This window comes from Apodemus sylvaticus, chromosome 12 (assembly GCF_947179515.1).
Source record: "Apodemus sylvaticus chromosome 12, mApoSyl1.1, whole genome shotgun sequence".
Classification (NCBI taxonomy): Eukaryota; Metazoa; Chordata; class Mammalia; order Rodentia; family Muridae; genus Apodemus; species Apodemus sylvaticus.
This window is the reverse complement of record NC_067483.1, coordinates 69757019-69780002: the sequence shown is the minus strand read 5'-3', so window position 1 is coordinate 69780002 and position 22984 is coordinate 69757019. Positions and strand designations below refer to the sequence as shown.

At 40.2% G+C, this 22984-nt stretch overlaps 1 protein-coding gene across 4 annotated transcripts in view; it reads left to right on the top strand.

The window, feature by feature from the left end:
* Dnm3 (dynamin 3) overlaps positions 1-22984 on the top strand; it is a 485510-nt gene that overhangs the window by 114089 nt on the left and 348437 nt on the right. For all 4 annotated transcript variants that reach the window (XM_052200636.1, XM_052200637.1, XM_052200635.1 and 1 more), the window contains exons 3-4: positions 11639-11788; positions 12822-13025. In XM_052200636.1, coding sequence (XP_052056596.1) covers positions 11639-11788; positions 12822-13025 — 354 coding nt within the window. The remainder of the gene's footprint in view (positions 1-11638; positions 11789-12821; positions 13026-22984) is intronic.

The following is a 22984-nucleotide window of genomic DNA, read 5'->3' as shown; positions in this document are numbered from 1 at the left end:
AGATTCTTTTTTTTTTTTTTTTTTTTTTTTAAAGATTTGTTTATTTGTTTTATATGAGCATACTGTCACTTTCTTCAAACACCCAGCAGAGGGCATGAGAGCCCATTTCAGAGGGTTGTGAGCCACCATGTGGTTGCTGGGAGTTGAACTCAGGACCTCTAGAAGAGCAGTCAGTGCTGCTCTTAACCTCTGAGCCATCTCTCCAGCCTCATGAAAGATAATTCTGATGTTCTGATCCTCCTGCCTCTAAAGTCCTGGGATTGCAAGCCTGTGTACCACACAGTTTATGTGGTGAATACAGTTAAACTCAGTGCTTAAACATGCTAAGCACACACACCTTATCAACCAAGCTATTCTCCCAGACTAGGATAGTTCTTTTTAAATTTAATATATCTTTTAGAGAAGATATTTGCCAAAAATCCTTATGCTTTTGGTTAACCATGTCCACTGTCCCCCACAACCCCTGTGTGTCACTTAGGGCAGAGAAGAAAACCTTTTGTGAATGTTCTTATAGGTAATAATTAATTTTCTTTCATAAAAACTGAGAGGGTAATTCTAAAATTCTTGTGGAAATGCAAAAAACTCAAAATAACGGAAATACCTTTGCAAAGCAACAGTAAAGTTGAATCAATATTTTATTTCAAGACTAATAAAGCTATAGTAATCAGTAGCATGGCATTTGCATAATGACACATAGATTAGGGGTCTGGAGTTAAAAATGTGCCTACACAGATTTAGCTAAATGCTCTGCGACTAAGGTACAAAGGCAGTTCAGTGATGATATGGTAATTTTTTTCAGTAAATGATACTGGATAAAGACTTTACAATGCAAAATACCCAAACTTCCACTCATATCCCACAATGTTAGGAAATAAAAGCAACTTGGCTGTGTTTTCAGCTAATAATAACTTCTAGACATTTATCCTGAAGACATTTGAGGGTCTTATTAGGTATACTGAAGATCTTTAGTTACTTAGATGGAACACTGTCAATTGTGCATAAAATAGAAAAATAGAAGTGCGTATGTATATGTTTACATGTGTATATGTGTGTGTATATGTGTGTGTATGTGTATGTGCGTGTATGTTTATGTGCATGTATGTGTATGTGAATGTGTAAATGTGTATGTGTATGTGCATGTGTTTGTGTGCATATGTGAATGTGTAAATGTGTATTTGTGTGTATGTGTATCTATGTGTATATGTGTATATATGTATGCATGTGTATATATGCATGTGTATATGTATGTGTATATGTGTTTATATGTGTATATGTGTTGTGTGTATGTGTATGTATGTGTGTGTATGTTTGTATGTGTGTTTGTGTATATGTGTGTATGTGAATGTGTATGTGTATGTGTATGTGTGTGCGTGTGCATGTGAATATATGTGTATATATGTATATGTATATATGTATATATGTATGTGTGAATGTGTATATGTGTATGTATGTGTGTGTATATGTGAATGTGTATCTATGTGTGCATGTGTGTGTATATGTGAATGTGTATGTGTGTGTATGCCTGTGTATGTGTGTATGTGTATATGTATATGCATATGTATGTGTGTATGTATGTGTATGTGTATATGTATGTGTATAAAACAGTTGAGTAATTAACATATAGTCAGCAACTTCCAGGCATGGTGGTGCATTCCTTTAGTTCCAATACTGAGGGAGCAGAGATAGATTTCCAACCAAGGCTACAAAGTAAGATTATATGTCAGTATCATATATTTATATTCCAGCTGTACACACTCCACCTCATTACCTTTGGAAATATTTTTGATTACATAAGTATCAACTGTTATGGTTTGACTGCTACTTGGTCTCAGTTATTAACTTTATTTCTTGCATCTAAGCTTTTTTTTGGGTGAGGTAGTGCTTTCATTTTTCAATAATCCTAGTTTCTGTTGTGTTTTCTGTCTGAAACTCTGATTACTTCTTTGCACGACAGTCTTGTTTCACTTCTAATCACCCTAAAGATCTTTACCTGACAGCTACTTGCTGCATTGTTAAGAAGCAGTGTTGAATCATTTGCTGCTTCTGGATTTTCACATTCTGTTCTTCATGGATAGGGCTGGAATAACCTACTTCCTCAGAGCCTTCCTCTTGATGTTTTCAGTTTTAAAATCTAGCTGATGATCGAGAAGAAGAAAAAAGACCCACGGCGAGCCAGAAACACAGACACAGCATAGTGCAAGCCTCCTGAGTCTGGGGGGCACTGGCCTGCCTTTGTGTTCTAGCAGTCTTATTTTAGACTCCGGTCACACACCTTGTTGTGTTAGCTTTCTCAAGTATAAAGTAAAATACAGTTAAAATGGGAATAGGGCTTTAAAAAAAATCAAAGTGCCATGGCTGGAGGAATGGCTCAGTAATTAAGAGTACTGATTACTCTTGCAGAGGACTGGGGTTTGGTTTCCAGGACCCACATGATGGCTTGAAACCTTTAACTACAGTTCCAAGGGTTCTAATGCTCTCTTTTGGCCTCTGTGAGCACTGCATGCACACAGCAGACTTACCTACATGTAAGTAAATGACTCATGTACAGAAAATAAAAATAAGTAATTCTTTAAAAAATGCAAAGTATTGCCAACTGCAAGAATCCATGGCTATAAATCTGGCAACAAGGGATGAGACATAAGAAAATGGGATTCAGAGAATTAGGTAAAGCTTTTCATCACAAAAGTCATTGAAATAACAATACATGGTTAGACTGCACATAGAATAGTATTTCTTATTACTGCAGATCATACACCACCTACCCAGTCTATATCAGTTCCAATAGTAGCATGTGATGATCTCTTTCCAGCATCTTTCAGAGCTATTGATTGTTACCGTCTTGAAGTTTACACTCTGATTTAGAGCACCATGGTGACAAGCGTGGTGTTTGCACCGTTGGCTTCTCCGTCAGCTTTGTGAATACATTATCTTCTACCTGACCTTGAAGGTTGCATCTTCCCACGGCTCTTTCTGGAGTCATTTCATAGTCTTCTTCGACAGTCATCATCACTCTGTGCCTTCAGTCCATGTGACTCTCACAGTCGTGGCTCTTGGGCTAAAATGGCAGCCCTTATTTCTAACGGATCCCTTAAAACTCTACATGGATATTTCAAAAAAAATAACTCAGTCACAATATACCAGAAGCCACATTTGAGACTGTTTTTTCCTTTACAACCACTTCCAGGCTTTGACCCACATTTGTTAATTGATTGATCGATCGATTGATTCATTCATTCATTTATTCATTCACCACTTTACTCTGTTTATCCATCAGTTCAACAAATATATACAGACAGTGTATTTCACTGGGAGACGAGAACAGATAAGACAGACAACATTTCTAGTTCTCTTGGAGCTATATTGTAGTGTATGAAGATGCTGAGTAGAAAAATACAAACAAACCAAACCACTTCACATAATGACCAAGTGTACCAAGAAGATAAGTTGTGTAAAATGATGTAGTGTGACTTCATTTATCTGGCCCGGAAGCCTCCATAAAGGATTGATATTTTGGATGAGAAACAAATGACAGTAAGGAACCATATGTGAACAGGTCTGTAGGAAGAGCCTTCCCAAAGAGGAGCAACTTGTAGAGAGGCCCTGATTTCCAAATGTTGGGTTTGAATGGATTGAGTGGAACAGGAGTGGAATCAGGAATATAATTAGGTCATATGTATGTATGTATGTATGTATGTATGTATGTATGTATGTATATGTGTGTATGTCTGTCTTTATGTGTGTGCATGTATGTATGTATGCATTCATGTATGCACCACATGGATGTATACATGCATAGATGTATTTCCATTCTCTCTCCTTGCTTTCCCCATACATGATTCCTGCCTCTTCATCCTCTCCCCTGCCCAGTTACCTCCCTCCATCCCCCTCCAACATCTGAAGCTTTCCTTTTTTAAAAACTTGCATTCCTCAATGGTATATGCAAAGTATATTCCTTTAGAGAAGGAGGAATTCTGAAGATGTTCATTAACTATACCAGGCATCAGGGAAGGACAGACACATACAATGTAGCCTCTGCTTTTGGGGAAATATGTTTAAAAAACACAGTCATACAAAGGTACTCTTTACAACCAGAAAAGAAAGCTAAGTGTGGCACAAATTCCTCTTGCTTATGTGCTAAATGCATTCCATTTTCCTTGGAGCCCTTTGCTCAGAAAACGGCATTATCAGAACATTATCAAATCTAAGGCTACAGATAAAACGCTAAACACCACAAATCTCAGAATAGACTGATGAGTGGTTGTATACTGGTTCTTCATAACTGCTGTTTTCTAGTTAACCCCCAGTAATTGAAACATATACATGTTCCCTGGGGGAGGGGAGCATATTGGAAACATTTAAAATCTTATGGTCACGCTGTGCTTTTCTCAGATGATTGGAACCATGCCCAGGCAGACACCATCTTACCCTTCCTCCACACCATTTGCCAGTCGTTTAACCTAGCATAATCTGTTTTTCCCTACTAGTCAAAATGACAGTGTTAATTGTACAGGGACCTAGAACAAAAAGAACTATGGCTCTGTTTTTACGAATGCTCTTCCATTATTAGTATTATCTGCTATAAAGAGTGTCTTATCGTTGCTTTAGTGCAGGCTATGCCTCCATTAATAAAACAGGAAAGGTATTTAAATGTAAGGGTTCTACTTTGTGAAACTGAAGACATACTGCCCTAAATTAACATTTCCTGATGCGTTCCCAGGGTTTCAGGCTTATCCACACACAGCCTTCATCCTTTATCTCAGCTTGTGGCTAAGATATTGAATGTACTGTTCAGATCAATCCTGGGCTGAAGCCTGGCATTGTTGGAGAAAGAGACCGTTCATGTGACTGCATTCGGAGTGAAAAGAACACAGGAGATGTAGCAAAAGAGCCCCTCACTGGAGACTGTGATTTCCTATGAGAATGCATCTCAAAAATCATAAAATGAGATTGTGCCTCATAGGTCTTCAAGCAAAATAGATCACCATTGTAAACAAGTTATAGCAGGCACACTCTCTCCAGGCCCTTAAAAATGTCTCTCCATTCAGTTTCTCAAAAACTTGTCCTATGGAGTTCAGCTTAGAATCAGTGCTAGAATTTCCTTCACGCCCGGACTCATACAAACCTCTCCCTGAGTGGTGCTTTAGTCTTGTGATAACACTCTCTGAGCTCCTCATATACTTGGATTTTGAACAGCAGGGAGATAAACATGATCCCTTAGGCTTTGCATTGCTTGAAAGATTCACGAGAGAATTGTGATGCCTTATGCTGGCTGACAGGATGTTGATCACACCAGTGGTCAAGTGCCCAGAAAATGCTCATGCCACCTCTGCTCTCCACTTACATGTGGTCTTCCTGCTAGGTGCAGACATCCCGTAACAGCACTGGATTTACTACTAGAGGAACTCAGCTGTTGAACAGTCTAATCCTATGGCTATGAACTGCACTTATGGGAACTGTTTTTCTAGTAAGAAAGTGGGACACACGTCTGTCAGTTCTCACCATGCGGTTAGACACAGAGGGGTCCAGACCTGTGAGTCTCAGATTGAGTAGAGGATGAATTATAGACAGCTTCTCTCTGTCAACTTGGATTTGCTGAGTTTAACCGAATATTGAAAATGGTAAAGCTTCTGTTTTTTCCCATCCCGTAAGATTTGACTCCATAGGAAGATCCTCATCCTGTCAGTTTTCCTAAAATGCTGGGCAGATCTGGGCCCAGAGGTAGATATAAGTTAAGCCCAAATCGACATGCTTGCGGTGGTTATTTTGGTTACTCATTTAGAATCCTTTTACAGCTAGCCGGTGTATGTGCTGTCTCTTTCTCTCTTTCTATAATTTATATTGTAGTAGAAATACTATTATTGTACAATTAGTAACCAATGAGAATATATGTAAGCATTTTTACTTTTTCAATTTAGTTTTGCTTAGTTTTTAATTCTAGGTTTTATTTTTATTTTATGTGTATGAATATTTCTGCCTGCATACATGTACATGCAACTTCAATGCCTGTAGAGGTCAAAAGAAGGCACTGGATCCCTGGGAACTATAGTTACAGATGAATGAGTTGCCATGTGTGTGCTGAGAACTGAGCCCTGGTCCTCTTCAAGAGCAATAAGTGTTCTTAAGTACTGAGCTGTCTCTCAGCCCATTAAACCAAACCAAACCAAACCAGACCAGACCAGACCAGACCAGACCAGACCTGACCAGACCTGACCAGACCAGACCAGACCAATCCAACCCAACCCAACCCAACCCAACCCAACGAGTGTGTGTGTGTGTGTGTGTGTGTGTGTGTGAGAGAGAGAGAGAGAGAGAGAGAGAGAGAGAGAGAGAGGGAGAGGATAATTTGAGAGTATAGGCTCTTTTCTTCTACTGTATGGGTTCCAGAATCAAACTCAGGTCACCAGCCTTAGCAGCACCGAGCCATCTCACTTGGCTTGAGATAAGCAGGACAAGTTCTCACCCTGAAGGGTGTATGCCACACACCACTATCCGCCTTACTCCACCCTGCTCTGTTTCTTTCAACTTTATACTGCCTCTTCCCCAGACACATTTTCAGTATCTCCTGCTTCTTGCTCTTCATTGTCACCTCTCCTGTAATGCGGGACAGAAGCTGTCAGTGTTAGCCTGTGAACACGCTGTTTGTTTGTGTGTATGACAGGGGCTCTCTTGACTTCACACTCTGCCCCAGACTCTGCGACACTTCTCTTGCTTTCACAACAAAACTCCTTTAAAGCGTTACTGATCATTGGTCTCTACTTCCTGGCTTTTCGCTTTCCTATAATCCCAATTGAGTTATCCTTTCTCCTGCATCTCCACTGTGACTTACTAACTTCCTGAAGGGCCTGGAAGGTCTTCAGCATTCTATAGGACTTCAGCTCACCTCTCCTGAGTTTTCTCTCAGCCCTCCAGCTCTATTCCTGATTAGCACACCTGGGCCCAGGGCCCTCAGGCTTTCTGCCTGAATGTAACACGTTCTGAATGAATATATCTGTTTACCCAACTCAGTCTTCTCCTTGCATGACAGACTGCAGGAATGTAGCCCCAGAGGCATTTCTGTGCTAATTAGAAAAAGCCACCTTATTTTATTTATTTATTTATTTATTTTGTTGGCTTCAAGCACTTGACTGCCATCTTCTGGGGGAGTCTGCAGAGTCTACACACACTGGATTAAACTGAACCAACTGCATTGATACAATCTCCATCAGGAGCAGATGTCCCTGTGGTAGTGTGTGTGTGTATGCACTCGCAACCCACACAGTGAGTACCCACCCTAGACTCCTGATTTCTGCCTCCTTCTCCATACTGTCTCAGGCCCTTCCTTCTAGTTTCTTTTTCTTCTTCTTCTTCTTCTTCTTCTTCTTCTTCTTCTTCTTCTTCTTCTTCTTCTTCTTCTTCTTCTTCTTCTTCTTCTTCTTCTTCTTCTTCTTCTTCTTCCTCCTCTCCTTCTCCTCCTCCTCCTCCTCCTCCTCCTCTCTCCTTCCTTCTCCTTCTCCTTCTCCTCCTTCTCCTCCTCCTCCTTCTTCTCCTCCTCCTCTTCCTCTCCTTCTCCTCTTCCTCCTCCTTCTCCTTCATGTCCTTCTCTTCCTCCTCCTCCTCTTCCTCCTCTTCCTTCTCCTCCTCTTCCTCCTCCTCCTGTTTCTTCTTCCTCCTCCTTCTCTTCTTCCTCCTCCTTCTCCCCCTCTTCCTTCTTCCTGAGATGGACTCCTGTGAAGCTATTGTTAGCACCCTCCTCTCCTGCAGCTCAACTTGAACCCATTAGGAGATCATATTTCTCTTTCTTTTCAAAGTACATTAGAATTCAACCATTTCTCAACATCCCACTTTGGTCCCTCTGTGCCAAGCCTCTTCAACCATGACTTGGATTATTCTAGCATCCGCTTTCTCTCTAGCTCCTCATTGTCTTCCCTTAACACAGCATCCGGTGCCACTCATTTCAATGCCATCACATTTTCTTTCTAACTCCATCCCTCTGTAGTCTACTGTATCACTCAGGGTAAACACAAAATTCACACATCATCCAACTCTGTCTCCATCTCCAAACATAGCAGCCTTCATGCTCCTCTCCAGCAAGCCCAGCATACCTTGGCTACACACAGAGATAGTTTGCTCTCTCCTGTTCTTCGGTTTTTGCTCAGATGGCACTCTATCATATCAAAAAAACCTCAAACAAAATTATACTCCAAAATCTCACACAATATCCAGCCCCCTGTCTTTTGTTGTTTCTGCCACTCTTGCCGACCTTCAGGTGCACATTGTTACTGTGTAACTTCATTACATAGTAACTTTGTGAGCAGACAGGTTCTTTTCCCTCTGTTAAACTCCAGTTTCTGCTAGTAGAGTTAAAAGAGGATTCTTCACTTAACTAAGTAAATAAAGACACCCCAGAGTCCATTTGTAGGACATAAAGGTTTCTGATGATCCTGCAGACACCAACTCTCCAAGTCCTAGGATAAAAGTATTTTCCGGAGTCCAGAAGTGAATTTAAATCTAAATTGAAAGCCTCAGTGATTTTATAACCTTCTGGAAGGACGTTGGCTAGGTTCCTGCAGAAAGAGCAAGTAGGTGCCATCTAGTGGCGACCAAGGAACCCCTCTTTGTGCTATGTAAATTGTCACCAGTAAATGTTTATTAATTTAACTGACAATTTGACACAATTGTCTAATAGGCTATAAACATATTCAATCCTTCTGGCTCTCTTTTACCCCCTCATATGCCTAAAGACAGTACTCTTCTCAACCAGTCCCTTGTACTTTCTTGTCTTCCTGTACACATAGGTCCTGTGCAGTTGCCCAGTTGCTGTGCTTCATGTCTGTTACCCTCACCATAGAAGACAGTGTTTCATAGATGCCCCCCCCCCCCCCAGGTCTTATGGGCTTCCCTTTCCCTGATGTGCTCTGGGATGTAGAGGGTGTGACACAGGTTTTGCTTTTGGGGCCAAGCACTCAACAGTCATTTATTGTCTTCAGTTTGACCAGTGATACATTCTACTCAAATTTATTAACAGGTGAAAATGTGGCCGCAATAGAGCTTTCTGATAATAGTAACTAGGATAGTGTCAAGTTGCATGGGTACACTTCCTACAGATTATACCTCACTGGAAAATAAGGAGTTTTATTTTTGTAAAATTACTTTCTTTCCACTTCTCCACTGTGTTTGGGGGATCAAACTCAGGGCCTTGCCTATGCTCTACATCTGTATATCACGGAACTAGATACTGAACCATTTATCCTATTAATACTTATTTATTTGAAATCTGATTTCTTTTTTCTTTTTCCTTTTGTGGGCCTTACACTTACCTTCAAATGCTCACATTCCCACAAGTTTAGAGGATAATGAAGTGAGGGCCCAATCTTCTGGAGAGTTATATTCTGATACTAATGTCAGGTGGTAGAGTAAAACTGCAGGAAAAAAACAAGTGTTCTCTCAAGGAGTGATGCCAAAGCCCTATGAACCATTACTGTGTGTTCGCCAGCATCTAGAAGACTGCACTGTCTGAGCTAGCTCAGTATTTTGTAGAGAGCAGGACTGAGCATCATATGGAGAACCTAAGGAGAGGAAAGAAATTCTATCTGTACCCCTTGACCTGCAAGACAGCCAACTCTGCTAGGTTGTGACTGTCAGTCTAGCATTGGGAAGCAAGGTCATTTCAGAACTTTAATGACTTGAAGCGGGACTCCTTAGTTCCCCCTCAGGAGCCCTTGTTTTCACTCCCCTTGCTGGGGAGGAGATGGTCTGCTGATAGGCGACAGGAGCAGTGGTCAGATAAGCAAGGGCAGGTGACAAGAGTCTCAGGAAGGAGGCGACCTCTGAGAGTGGACATTCAGATTAGTCCCTGGTCTAATTCACTAGAGCAATTCTTGGTCTTTGCAGATCATCAAACAATGCCAAGTCTCTGGCACATTTGTACTCTGATGCCTGATATACAGTTCAAAGACCCTTGTCATTCAGTCCTATAAGGCAATGGTTGAAACAATGGAATGAGACAAGGAGGCTGATGTTATGTAAGCATAAAGAATTATTTTCCAATTAAAACTGATTTTTAAGTTCTCAAATAAGAGGTCAAACCTTTAGTTCATCCTCAGTGAATGGGTTCAGACAGAAGCCTCTTCTAGGGATCTCTTGACATAATTAATACTCTGATTTCTTCTTTCTTCATATATGGCATAAACTTCTTCCCACACTTCAGTCCATTGTTCCTGCTCTACTTCCTGTCTTTTCCCACGTCTCTATCTCTGCATGTCCTAGTATTTAAAGTGCAGACTCCTACCTCCTACACAAAGCCTGTGTTAGCTTTATATTCTAGATGGCTCCTCAAGTCAATGCTAATGTGCTTGATGAAGAAGGACTACATTCTAAAACAACGCCCCCATTGGTTTTGGCCAGGTTTATTAGATGAATTTTCAATGTCTTTGGAAAAAAAATGTAGAAAGGATGTCTGTCTTGGACTCAACTATCCATTGGGCAAAAGATGCTCAGCCTTATTATATGTTTGATGGAACATTTCTTCAGCTTGGAGAAATGAAAATATCTTCCAAGATTTGTTTAGTATTACTACTATGGTAAAGTTTTGTTTTCACCGATATCTCTAGAAGTGGGCATCAAAATTGGTAGTATAGTTGTTGGGAAGTGTTGGCATGCCTTTGTAATTCTCATACTTAGGAGGCTGAGGCAAGAGGTTGAGACCATCTGGGGTTACATAGCAAATTTTAGACCAGCTTGGACTATATAGCCAGACATTGTTTCAAAAACGATGGAATAAAAAATTAAAACAAAACAAAAACAAAAACTTAAAACAAACAAAAAAGCCAAACAACCAAGCAACCCCTCTATTTTTTTCATTATTTATATAGTTTTTTTTTTTAAAGAATTTTTTTTTTCGAGACAGGGTTTATCTGTGTAGCCCTGGATGTCCTGGAACTCTCTGTAGACCTGGATGGCCTTGAACTCAGAAATCTGCCTGCCTCTGCCTCCCAAGTGCAGGGATTAAAGGCATGCACCACCACTGCCTGGCTCTAAAGAGTTCTTTCTTCTGCCTCCCTAATAGTTTTTTGACTGCAGGAAAACATTTTTGATGTAATACTTTGTCTACTTTTTTTCTTGAGAAAACTTCTACGTATACAAATTGATACGGTATTTTGAATAGTATGTTGCTAAATCGAAAACACTGCATTTAAAAAGAACTGAGGAAATACTGTTTCTAAGTCACCTAGCTCCTTAAGTTGTATTTGTGTAACAGCATTCCATGCTAATAGGATGGTGATGTTGAAAAAGGAGATGCCAGTAGTCCAGAGTTAGGAAGCAGGCCTTTCATGCATTCCAGATGTAAGGCTTTTAATAGCAGGGTACCATGTTTTTGTTTGTTCTATCATTTAGGTAGCCACACTTATTTCTAACCATTTGTTAGGCTTGAAGGCTCGGGGACTTCTAGGACTTAACTGTTACGTGAAAGTTAGCAAATTTGCCATTTTTTAGAGCACCATCATTCTTAGTAACTACTGATTGTTTTGACAGCTGAGGAACAACAACTTATTTTTATTTAAGTAATTGGATTTTTATTTAAATGCAGCATTGTTTCCTTGATGTAATCTTGACATAAATCCATGAATATCTCTGGGGTTTTTTTTTTTGTTTGTTTTAGAATATGCTGAGTTTCTACATTGCAAAGGAAAAAAATTTACAGATTTTGATGAAGTTCGCCATGAGATCGAAGCAGAAACGGACCGAGTAACAGGAATGAATAAAGGCATCTCTTCTATACCCATTAACCTCCGAGTCTACTCTCCCCACGGTAAGGGCGACTTCCGAATGTGAGTGATTCTCCTCAAACCTTTTTCACTAGAGCAATTCTCAGTCTTTGCAGATCATCAAACAATGCCAAGTCTCTGGCACATTCGTGCTCTGATGCCTGATATACAGTTCAAAGAGCTCAGACTAGAGGAAGGCAGGAAGGGGCTGACAGCATTGTATAGACTTGGGAATTTAAAAAGAATCCTTTTATTTTCTATTATAAACCTTCAGAAATCGGAAATTGCAAGGTGGGCAACTGAAAACTTCTTTTTAAATTATTACTCATCTTTAGTCTGTGCCAAAAACTTTTAGAGGTATGTAGCTGAGTCCCTCCCAGTTGCTCTCCCTGTAGTGCGTTTATATTTTTATTTATTTCATTCCTGAGGAACCAAGCATGAATCTTATCCCTGGACTGTCTGCATGGATTCCCATAAGGAATTGGTACCCACACAGAGGAGATGGTAGGCAGGCTGGACTGGAGTCATCTTGCCATCCACTGCTTTAGAGCCCCCTTGTTCCATTCAAAGCAACACAAACGGTTCACAGCTTCCACAGAGGCAAAGTGGCTGACCCTCTGCAAATAGCATATGATGCCTTAGAAGGGAAGCGCTATTGTTACCCCGAAAGTGTTTATACCACTAGAAGGCAATGCACAAGACTGGCAGACAACATATGCATTTATTGTTTGGTGTCTTAATCATAGCTGCCTAGTTATGACAGCTAGGGTATGAAAGCTCTCTCAGCAAACTGGTAGGCATGTAAATCAGTGCCATTCAGATCATGTTAAGATGAATGTCTGGCTTAGCACAATCATGTAAAAATAGAGAAAACTAGCGCGCTCATTTTGTACTCAATGCTTTCCTTTCTCCACCCCTGTGATGGAGTCATTTACATACACAGTATGGAAAGCCGATGAGTGGCAGATGATGCAGACACCTACGGGGTCCACAGGTGGTCACCTGTGGGTATCTTTTGGACTGTGGGTATCTTTTGGACTATGGGTATCGGTAAGACTCTCCCATTCTTTCCCACAGTGTTAAATCTAACGCTAATCGACCTACCTGGAATAACAAAAGTGCCCGTGGGAGACCAGCCACCAGATATTGAGTATCAGATCAGAGATATGATTATGCAGTTCATCACGAGGGAGAACTGCCTGATTTTGGCTGTCACACCAGCCAACACCGATCTTGCTAACTCGGATGCACTGAAGCTAGCCAAAGAAGTTGATCCTCAAGGTGAGTGTGTGTGGCCATTCCCCTGAGAAAGAACCATTGCAAGGATCCAAGAATTTTGGTCATATGTCCAGGCAGCCCAGATTCTCATGACTTGATTTCATAAAATTCTGCAAGGTCAGTGTTGGCAAATATTTTATATTTTGGATGTTGAAAGAAGAATAACTAGGAAAAACCAGTCAAACACTACATAATTAAAAATTCCATTAAATGAAAGCCAGGAACATATACACTGTCAAACCTAATGGAGTGCTTAGTTTTAAAGGTTAATAAGATAAACTCTCACAGAGGGATTATGCTTACTTAGTTATTGTAGGAATTTCCCAAATGTGCCGATGAGAACATTTTATATTGTCTTTTGTTTACTGTTCACTGAAAGCAGGAAATATAAACAACAACAAAGTATACAGCAGATTTTTAGTTTGTATTTATTTGACATATATCTTAGCATCAGGGACCTTTTTCTTGTTATTTGTAGATAGGAATCCAGAAAAGCTTCTTCCTTATGCTGATGCTTTAATTTTTCCTTCCTCTGAGTTGAAAAACGGCCATCTTCAAAGACTTCAGTTGCATACCCTGGTGTGTGCATGTCTAAAGTAATAAAAGATTCTCAGAGACGTGCACTTTCAACATGGAGATATGTGGTTGGTCCTCAATTCTAGGACTTTCGGTTTTTGCTATGGTTAATCCTCCCCTTTTGTTTATTGTCTTTATTTTTAATTCTTACCATTTCTTCTTCCCTCCTCCAAACTGTTCCTCTTCTAGTGTACACTCTTAGGCCTTTTTGAGCTTCACACTTGCACGATTTATTCAATTAGATCTTCTCCTCTAATTAATTTTTCATTTGTGATATTTCTGAGGTTCCAAGAGCATCTTCTTAGTTTATGCATGTTATTTTTATGTTTTGCAAATAGCTGCCTGCTCTTGCTTTCACGAGTGCAGTGACTAAGGATTTTAATTAGAAACTTCTCAGATTCTTCTTTTATGATGCACGTAATCTCGGAGTGCATTGTTTTCTGGTGGCCTCTGTCTCGTCTCTGTCTCAGATGCTAGAGGCTTTTATCAAATATGTGATAACTTTCTTCCACCTGTTCCTTGCTAAGGGTGAAATGCTGAAGAGCTGATGTATGAACAGGATTGGGATCTATTGGTGAATAGACTTTACATGCAGCAACTGGGCTGTGACCTGATCACTTTTGTTAGGAGAATTTCCGAGCTGCTAGAATGGGTATCTTCTCTTTAGCTGGTCTACGGTAGACTATGTACCCAATGTATTTGAATCCAAGAGCAAGAATGCACCAGTAGGATGGAAGGAAAGTAATTTTCATCACTAGGCATAATACATAGACTTTATGAATCTCTCTGATCTCATATGACATTTCCTAAGGTCTGAGTCTGAGGACCACCTGACTCAGCCTCTTCTGAAAGCAATTGAGCACTATACTGAGGTTGACGCAGGGTAGCTGGGTGTTACAGAAGGTGAATTTGGGTCTGGAGCTCTAACAGAGTCCAGTTCATCTAACAGATGAAGCACCTCTGCTATTTTCAACTCTGTCTATGTCCCTGGTGCTCCAATGTTGGAGCTTTCCCCAAGTTCTGAAATAACAATTGGTTTCTTTCTGTTTGGCTTTCTCCATCATCCTTGAGATGAAGACTTAGAACAATGCAGATGAAGGTTATCAATGCTCAAATAAGGACCTACATCAGGACTCCCTGTACCAGTGTCCCAGGAAAGTTATCTTGTAGATACAGACTGCACAATGTTGCTATTAAAATGATACTATACCATGCTTGTCCACAGTCATTTTGTCCCCAGGAGGCAAGGCAATGGTTGTGGAGTTAGGGTACAGATAGTCCTTCTACAGTTGACTGTAGTGTCATTAGCTCCTGAGAAGTCCACATGTAATCAAACCAGACAAAACTTCCTGCAGGAGTGCAGGTGAAACCATACCCAGTCCCTGACTCCCTCTTCATTCTATCTGACCCTCACCCCCACACTTGAAACTTATTCTTTTGTGATTTAGACTCTGTGTACAGGTGGTAGTGACTCTGTGTACAGGTGGCAGGAACTCTGTGTACAGGTGGTAGTGCCTCTGTGTACAGGTGGTAGGAACTCTGTGTACAGGTGGTAGGAACTCTGTGTACAGGTGGTAGTGACTCTGTGTACAGGTGGTAGTGACTCTGTGTACAGGTGGTAGTGACTCTGTGTACAGGTGGCAGGAACTCTGTGTACAGGTGGTAGTGACTCTGTGTACAGGTGGTAGGAACTCTGTGTACAGGTGGTAGGAACTCTGTGTACAGGTGGTAGTGACTCTGTGTACAGGTGGTAGTGACTCTGTGTACAGGTGGTAGTGACTCTGTATAGGTGGTAGTGACTCTGTGTACAGGTGGCAGGAACTCTGTGCACAGGTGGTAGTGACTCTGCGTACAGGTGGTAGTGACTCTGTGTACAGGTGGCAGGAACTCTGTGTACAGGTGGTAGTGACTCTGTGTACAGGTGGTAGTGACTCTGTGTACAGGTGGTAGGAACTCTGTGTACAGGTGGTAGTGACTCTGTGTACAGGTGGCAGGAACTCTGTTGTTTTTGCTGCCATCCTCACGACTCACACAAATCTAGTAAAGGAAAACACAACGACAAGTCATATGTTTCCTATGTTGTTGTGGGGCTACATGTTCCACATATGCTTGTTTAGATTTGTTATTTTCTTGTTGATCTTCTTCTGTGTGGTAGAAAGGGTGGCATTAAAGTCTCCATTATTGTTGAACCATCTATTATTTTTCTCTATGTTAGTCTTCCCCCTTCAGGGGAGGGTTGTTACGTTTTTAGAAGCATTTCTAATAGTCATTTCTTCTTAATCTTTTATCATCATGTGTTGTCCTTGAGAAACTTCTATTTTGTTTCGTATTGGTGACTTCCCAGTTCTCATGTGGCTGATGTTTGAGCGGCATATCCTCTCCATTTTTTACACTCAACTGTTTTAGTCATTTTGAAACCAAATATGTCTATTGTAGACAGTATGCAGTTGGATCACATATTTGATTTTTTTGAATAAACATAGCTTCTTAATACATTAAACATGCTATATTAGTCAGGGTTCTGTAGAGTCTCAGAACTTATGGAATGTCTCTGTAGATTAAGGGAAATTATTGCTGGTTTACAGTCTGCATTCCAACTAACCCAACAATGGGCATCTGTGAATGGGGAGTCCGAGGGTCTGGTAGTTGCTCAGATCTGTGAGGCTAGGTGTCTCAGCTGTCTTTCTGTATAAGCTGGAATCCTGAGGGAGTAGGTTCCAACAGATGGGCTGCAAGCAGGCACAGAAGAAGAAAACCTTCCTTCTTCCATTGTCTGATGTCTTCAGGCATAATTTCTATTAACTGGTTATTTTCATTTGTATGAGTCATAATTTCTTCATATATATTTTTACTTTTGTTGAATAGGGTGTTTGGGCAGATTCTGTCCACACTCCCACTCATGCACATCCCCCAACCCAAGATTTTTTTTTTTTGCAGATGTTGTTACTTGCTTGGTTAGCACTTTTCCTGAACCAGAATTCTCTGATGTATGCAGCCTCTCCAGTCTTGCTCAGTTCCCTTCACAGATGGCTGATAACTCTGCATTTTCCTTATATCAGAGTCAACAGTTCTCCCAGCGTTTACTGGAGCCTCGTTGTATATGGCACTAATGCTCCAAGTTTATTATTATTATTATTAGTGTCAAGTTGTATATGTCACTAATGCCCCATCTTCACCTTCACTTTCTGCTAATACAGAGCCCAAGTAGGTGAAAATTTAGGATTCTCCTATGCCCGATCTCATAATGCTCATGTATAAACATTTTAAAGGCCTTTGTCAACTCCTCATTCCAAATGTTTCTTTCTTCTTTTTCTCTTTTCTTTCTTCTTTTTCTTTTTTCTTTCTTTCTTTTCTGCTGAGATGTTTCTTTGTCACATTTGTTCTCACTGCCCGAAGCAGCTACAGCTTTAAATAATTGCCACTGATTATTTTTGACAACTACTCCCTCGGGTAGAGATCTTTGACACCAAGTAGGCTCTCAGTCTGGTTAAATAAGGAAAAACTACAGGGAGGTCAACTTTTAGGGGATTGTTCTATAGGTTAAATAATAACAGTTGTTTTTAAAAAATTCTATTTTTGGTACTCTCCAGCCCCATCTGCTCTATCCAGACTCACCAGGAAGCCAGTTTTTACCCTGCCCTATGGAATGAGCATGAATAGAGATCAGGGGGCTGGAGAGGGCAGCAGGACAGGTCACTATACCACCCAGTCTGTTGTTTTTATTGAGATTAATCTGTTTTTCTGGGATGGATGCCCTTCAGATCACTGCGAGCCTGTCTTTAATTATGCAGCTTTGAAAAAAAAAGTTGATTTTGGCATTTTTGGCCATGTTCTTTCTCAGTGCTTCAGGGAAAATGGCCTTTTCAAAGGTATTTACTCCAGCATTCCCACAGACAGCCTTCACACCACACAATTGCCATAGCCAGAAGCTTTCCATGCAAATGCCTCTGAGTTACATGGTGAGGACAGTCTAGCTGTGACATCTGCTCCCATTGGCCCTCGGGGTTGATTTGCCTGGTCTCTCCTCATCATGCCACATATATCTTTTCTAAAAATTTTTCCCTTGGCTAGCTAAAAAATGTTGACCTATTTAGACTGCAAGGGCCCATTCTCTATTCAAGGGTATACAAACTAAAATCATATTCACCAAGACACCAAATTATACAGGTTTGTTTTGAGTGGTAATCTATTTCAGAAGTTCTACTTTATACTAATTAAGAGTACTTGACACAGAGAAGCCATTTCCATTATAGTATGACTGAAGGATATTCAAATATATAGTTGGTTAAAAACTTTATGTCGAAAAGTAAATTATAAATTATGTGCATTATTTTGTTTAAAAAAAGACACAAATGGAAAAGAATCAGGTTAAGTAGTATGCATATTTCAAGTGTTATTAAGGATGTTGAGACAATCTTGGGTTTAGAATAGGATTGCCAAATGGCAGTGACTTGTATCCTTATAGACAAACAAAGAGAAAGATATTTGCATAGAGGCAGAGAAGGAGGTCGTGTGGAGATGGAGATGGGGATTGAGTTATGGCTGACACAAGCAAGAGAATGAATGACGCCATGGAAGAGACAAGGACAGAGCCTTCTTTTGTTGTGGTAAATATCTAATGTCTACCGCACCTTTGATCATCCAGTTTTTGAATAAAGGACATAAAATGCTTACATTTATAATAAAGTTGTAAAGCACTAGACCTGGGCAGATATCTGCCCTCTATGCTATTTTGTCGATCTCCCTGCCAATATGACATGCTATGTTCTGCCCATGCTGCTGTTACTCTCACGAGACAGCCCTCATGACCAGCTCTCACGATTGATCCCTTACCCCAGTGGCATCTTCTTTTCTCTCCACTTTCTTACCCCTCTCTTCCTGTGGTCCTGCCACAGACCCCAAGCCTGGGAATCGAAACCCTGCCTATCTCTCTTATGCCCAGCTATAAGTTGTAGGCATCTTTATTTAACCAATAGTTTTAAATTAAGGTGCAAGGTCACATAGCATCACTTGGTGTACGTGAGAATCTCCTCATCCCTGGAGGCAAGAGATGTTGGGGGTCAGTATGTAGTATTACAATCCATAGCAAAAGAGCAAATTTAATTTTCCCTAGAGACTTTGAGGGAATGTGGCATTACTGGCATCTTGACTTTTGACTTAAGTTTTCCAGAAGTTCAAGACAACAAATTCTTGTTGTTTTAACTAACCAGTTTATTATAACAGGCCTAACAGATGGAATCAGGTAATATCTAGAGTCTTAGCTTTCAGTTGTGACGATTTAGGGCATGAATGTATTTAGAAAAAAAAAAAAAAGAGGAAAGCCAGAGAAGGAGCCTGGAAGACCTCTAGTGACAGGAGAGAAATAGAAGTCATGGAGAAGTGGCAGAGAACCAGGTAGGCATTGTATTCTAAAAGCTAAGGCAAAGAGATCTTTAAGAAGGAGAATGTTACTGTTTTTGCCAAAACCTATAGCAAGGTTAAGAAGAGTGACATTGTAGATCACTCAACCAGGTCTACAGCTCAGAACCTGTGAAAAGGCACAACAGAGTCAGAAGGAGAACTGGTGCTGGTGGCTTAGAGCAGTGACATTCTTTATGAAATAACTAACTAGTCTACATTCATCCAAAGGCATAAAAGGGAGGGTGCCATATTTATTTGCTTCTCTTCTTTAGCCAAGTCTTCAGTCTATTTTCAACCTTGGATCAAAACTGCCTAGAAGTGCTGTGAAACTGCTTCCATGTGTAAGCGGCCTTCCCATCATTGCATTCATATCCATTGGTAGGTTTAGATGATCATTCCAGTGGTAAACAGAAAGAAAGCAACATTGAAACGGCCTGATGTCATCACTCCCTCTAATCTTGGTGTATACAGCAGAACTTTAGGTTTTCTGCTAATGGAGATGGGACGGGAGAGTTGGCCATTGAATTTGGTGCATAAAAGTCCTTGGTGGTATTGACAAGATGGGTATGGTAAGGAAACATTCAAGAAATGTGGAACATAAGGAAATAGAGACAAGAACTGCAGTTAACAGGTTTAAGTTTTACCAAGGACAAAAAAAGAAGATTTTAGCAGCAAAGGTAGTGAAAGATTAAGAGAACATTTTTAGAGATAGATGTCACAGCTTCCTTGTGTGTTGATGATGGGAATAGTTGACAAGAGAGACAGTGATGAGTTAAACACAGAGAGGATAAAGAGAAGATAAATATATAAGATAAATAATTGACTTAAGGAAGTAGGGATGAGGTGCAGTACCTGTGCAAGTCCTGGTTAGAAGAGAAGATTGTATTGTTTTTCCATCTTATCAGTATGAAAAGTGAGATCTGTATACAAATGATAGAGGCTCAAAGATTGATTAGTAGAGAGATTTCTTTAACAGTCACATTAAGTTTATTTATGATGGCACGAGGGCCTTCTCTCCTGAAAGGCTTTAATGGTTGTGTGACAGTGACGCCATGTTTACCCTTTGGCTCAGCATATGTTCTCAGTGGACATCTATGCTTTATAGGTTCAGCTAGACCTTAAGTGGGGCAATTCATCATAAACGGGCATTCACATTTTGTGGTGGGTATTGATTTATTACTTGGATCCAAGTTCATTACCCGGGAAGACTGTCACTGTGCCTTTGTGTCTTTGGAGAACAGCAGTATTTTAGCACCCCATCCAGCTTGCCACCCACAGCAGAGGGCTGTTCCAAGGCCTTGCTGGGAGGCGGATAGGTCTGGACACTCCTTTCATGGTGATTTATTCCACATTCAAATAAATTTTGTTTCTGAATCTACCATAGCCGTACATCTTCCTGGAGTGTACAATCAGCCCATGAAGAATGTCAGGCCTCTGGCTGGCAAAGAGGGAGCCATTTCCCCTTGAGATAATTTGTGAACTGGGCAAGCATTGACTTTACTTAGCTACTTAGCAGGAGGCTATGTGTTTTTTTTTTTTTTTTCCTGTCTTCCTTTTTAATCTGGCAAAGCTGTAGTCCATGGGTATTGTAAGTTGTTATGGCCTTCAGTACTATTTACTAGGAGTCCCCTCTGTTGTCTCATTAGAGAGAATCTTGGAGTGCTAAGCTGAGAGGAAACTTCCCATATCTGGGAACTCAGTCAACCCTCATGATAAAATGAATACATTTATACCTGACAAATATAGGGATGTTCTAGGTAGAAACCCCATTTTTTTCCTCAGGCACTGTGTTTGTTTCAGTATCAATTCTTTCCTCAAAATTGGATTCCCATCTTTACCATGAGATTTTACCTTAATTATACGATCAAATAAACATGAAGACAACAGACATGCCAAACTTGACAGAGGAAAGTCCATGAGGCTTCAACCCTACACAAAGAATTATAGGCAACTAAAGAATTCTGAGAGTGGGAGAAGCCATTTTCCTTTGGCAAGAGCGGACCAATTGGTTATCAGCTCTGAAAGCAGACAGACAAATAACATTATATAGTCTGAGCAGGTTTACTAAGGAAACACACATAAATAAAATTAATAAAAATTAAGTAATTATAGTAAAATGAATATAAATAACACTGATATTAAATTAATAGTTATGAATATATATTGCTTTTTAAGGAGAAATAATGTATGTCACTTATTTTTGCCTTAAGAATTCACTTTTGAACTTATTTCTAACATGAAGGCAAACTATGATTTTTTCTTTTACAAATGAAAAAAGTGCTAAGAATATTGACTTAAATCAAAATATATTTATTTGAAAAATTGTCTGTCACTTCTGTCCAATTACTCATCCTTTGACCTAGAGCATTAACAAGGCTTTGAGGAAATCAGGTGTCTGCCTGCTCTACAGACACCAAGGGCCTCAAGCACACACGGTCTTACATTCCCATGGGAACTTGCATAGGGAGTGGACGGGCTATATCATCATTAGACTCAGATCAGAGTCACGTGACATCTCAATGCACACTGCTGCTTTACACTGCAGGTACTTTATTTCACATGTTTTATTCATATTATTTGGGTTTTATGCCTATGCAATTCAGATAGATTTGATCAATCTGATATTATCAGTTGGCACATTTGCAAAGAGGTAGATAATCTCCCTCATAAATAGGCTTGCCTAAGAGCAATTAAGAACTTTCATCTCAGTCTCAGAAAAAAACACCTTAAAGGCCATCAAGATAACTCATTGGGTGTTCTTCAAACCCAAGATGAAATAAGAGAGCCAACTCTCAAAAGCTTCCACTTGTATACTATGACATATGTGTGCACATGTGTGCACGTGTGCATGCACACACACTCACATTCACAATAACGATCCAATTTTGTCCTACCCACTTTTCTTTTTTTCTTTTCTATATTCTTTGTTTCCATTCCAAATGATTTCCCCTTTCCCAGTCCCTCCCTCCCCATATGTCCCATAAGCCTTCTTCTCTCCACCCATTCTCCAATCACCTCCCTCCTTTTTCTCTGTCCTGGTACTCCCCTACAATGCTAGATCAAGCCTTTCCAGGATCAGGACCCTCTCCTTACTTCTTCATGGGAGTCATTTGTTATGCTAATTGTGCCTTGGGTATTCAGAGCTTCTGGGCTAATTAATATCCACTAGTCAGAGATTGCATTCCATGTGTATTCTTTTGTGATTGGGTTCCCTCACTTAGGGTGATATTTTCCAGTTCCAACCATCTGACTAAAAATTTCATGAATTTATTGTTTTTAATTGCTGAATAGTATTCCATTGTGTAAATATACCGCATTTTCTGTATCCATTCCTCCATTGAGGGACATCTGGGTTCTTTCCAGCTTCTGGCTATTATAAATAAGGCTGCTATGAACATAATGGAGCATGTTGTATCCATTGTGACATCCATCAGCCCATTGTACCTTTGTGTCCTATTGTGGAAGACTCATGGGGTGTTTTCTCATCTCCTTTAAAACCAGATATTCTAGCTCAGTAAGTTCTTCCTTGTAAGGGCAGTATTATTCAACTAGTCAGTTTATTATGCTAACTCTTCATTTCCTTTTCTTTCAATATCAAGTCCACTTTCCTTAACTGGGCATTCCTATGGACTTCCTATGCCTTGGACTTTCCTAGCTAATCGCATCTCTACAATTACTTTAATAATCAGTAATTTTCCTATTATGGAAGCTGATCTGCCTCTTAATATTCTATTTGTTTTGGGAATAAGTGTCAAGGTTAAGAAACAACAAAAAAATGTAATTTGGATATTATTTAGACCTGAAAGGATCATGTCTAATCTTCATTGTGTACTTGGCACACTTGAGAAGAGGGGGGTCTCAACTGAGGGGCTGCCTCCCTCGGATGGCCTGCAGAAGTGTCTGTGGGCAGTTCCTTCACTGCCAAGTGGTATAGGAGGGCCCAGCCCACTGCAGGACTGTATCTATTCAGGTAGGCCAGGGCCAAA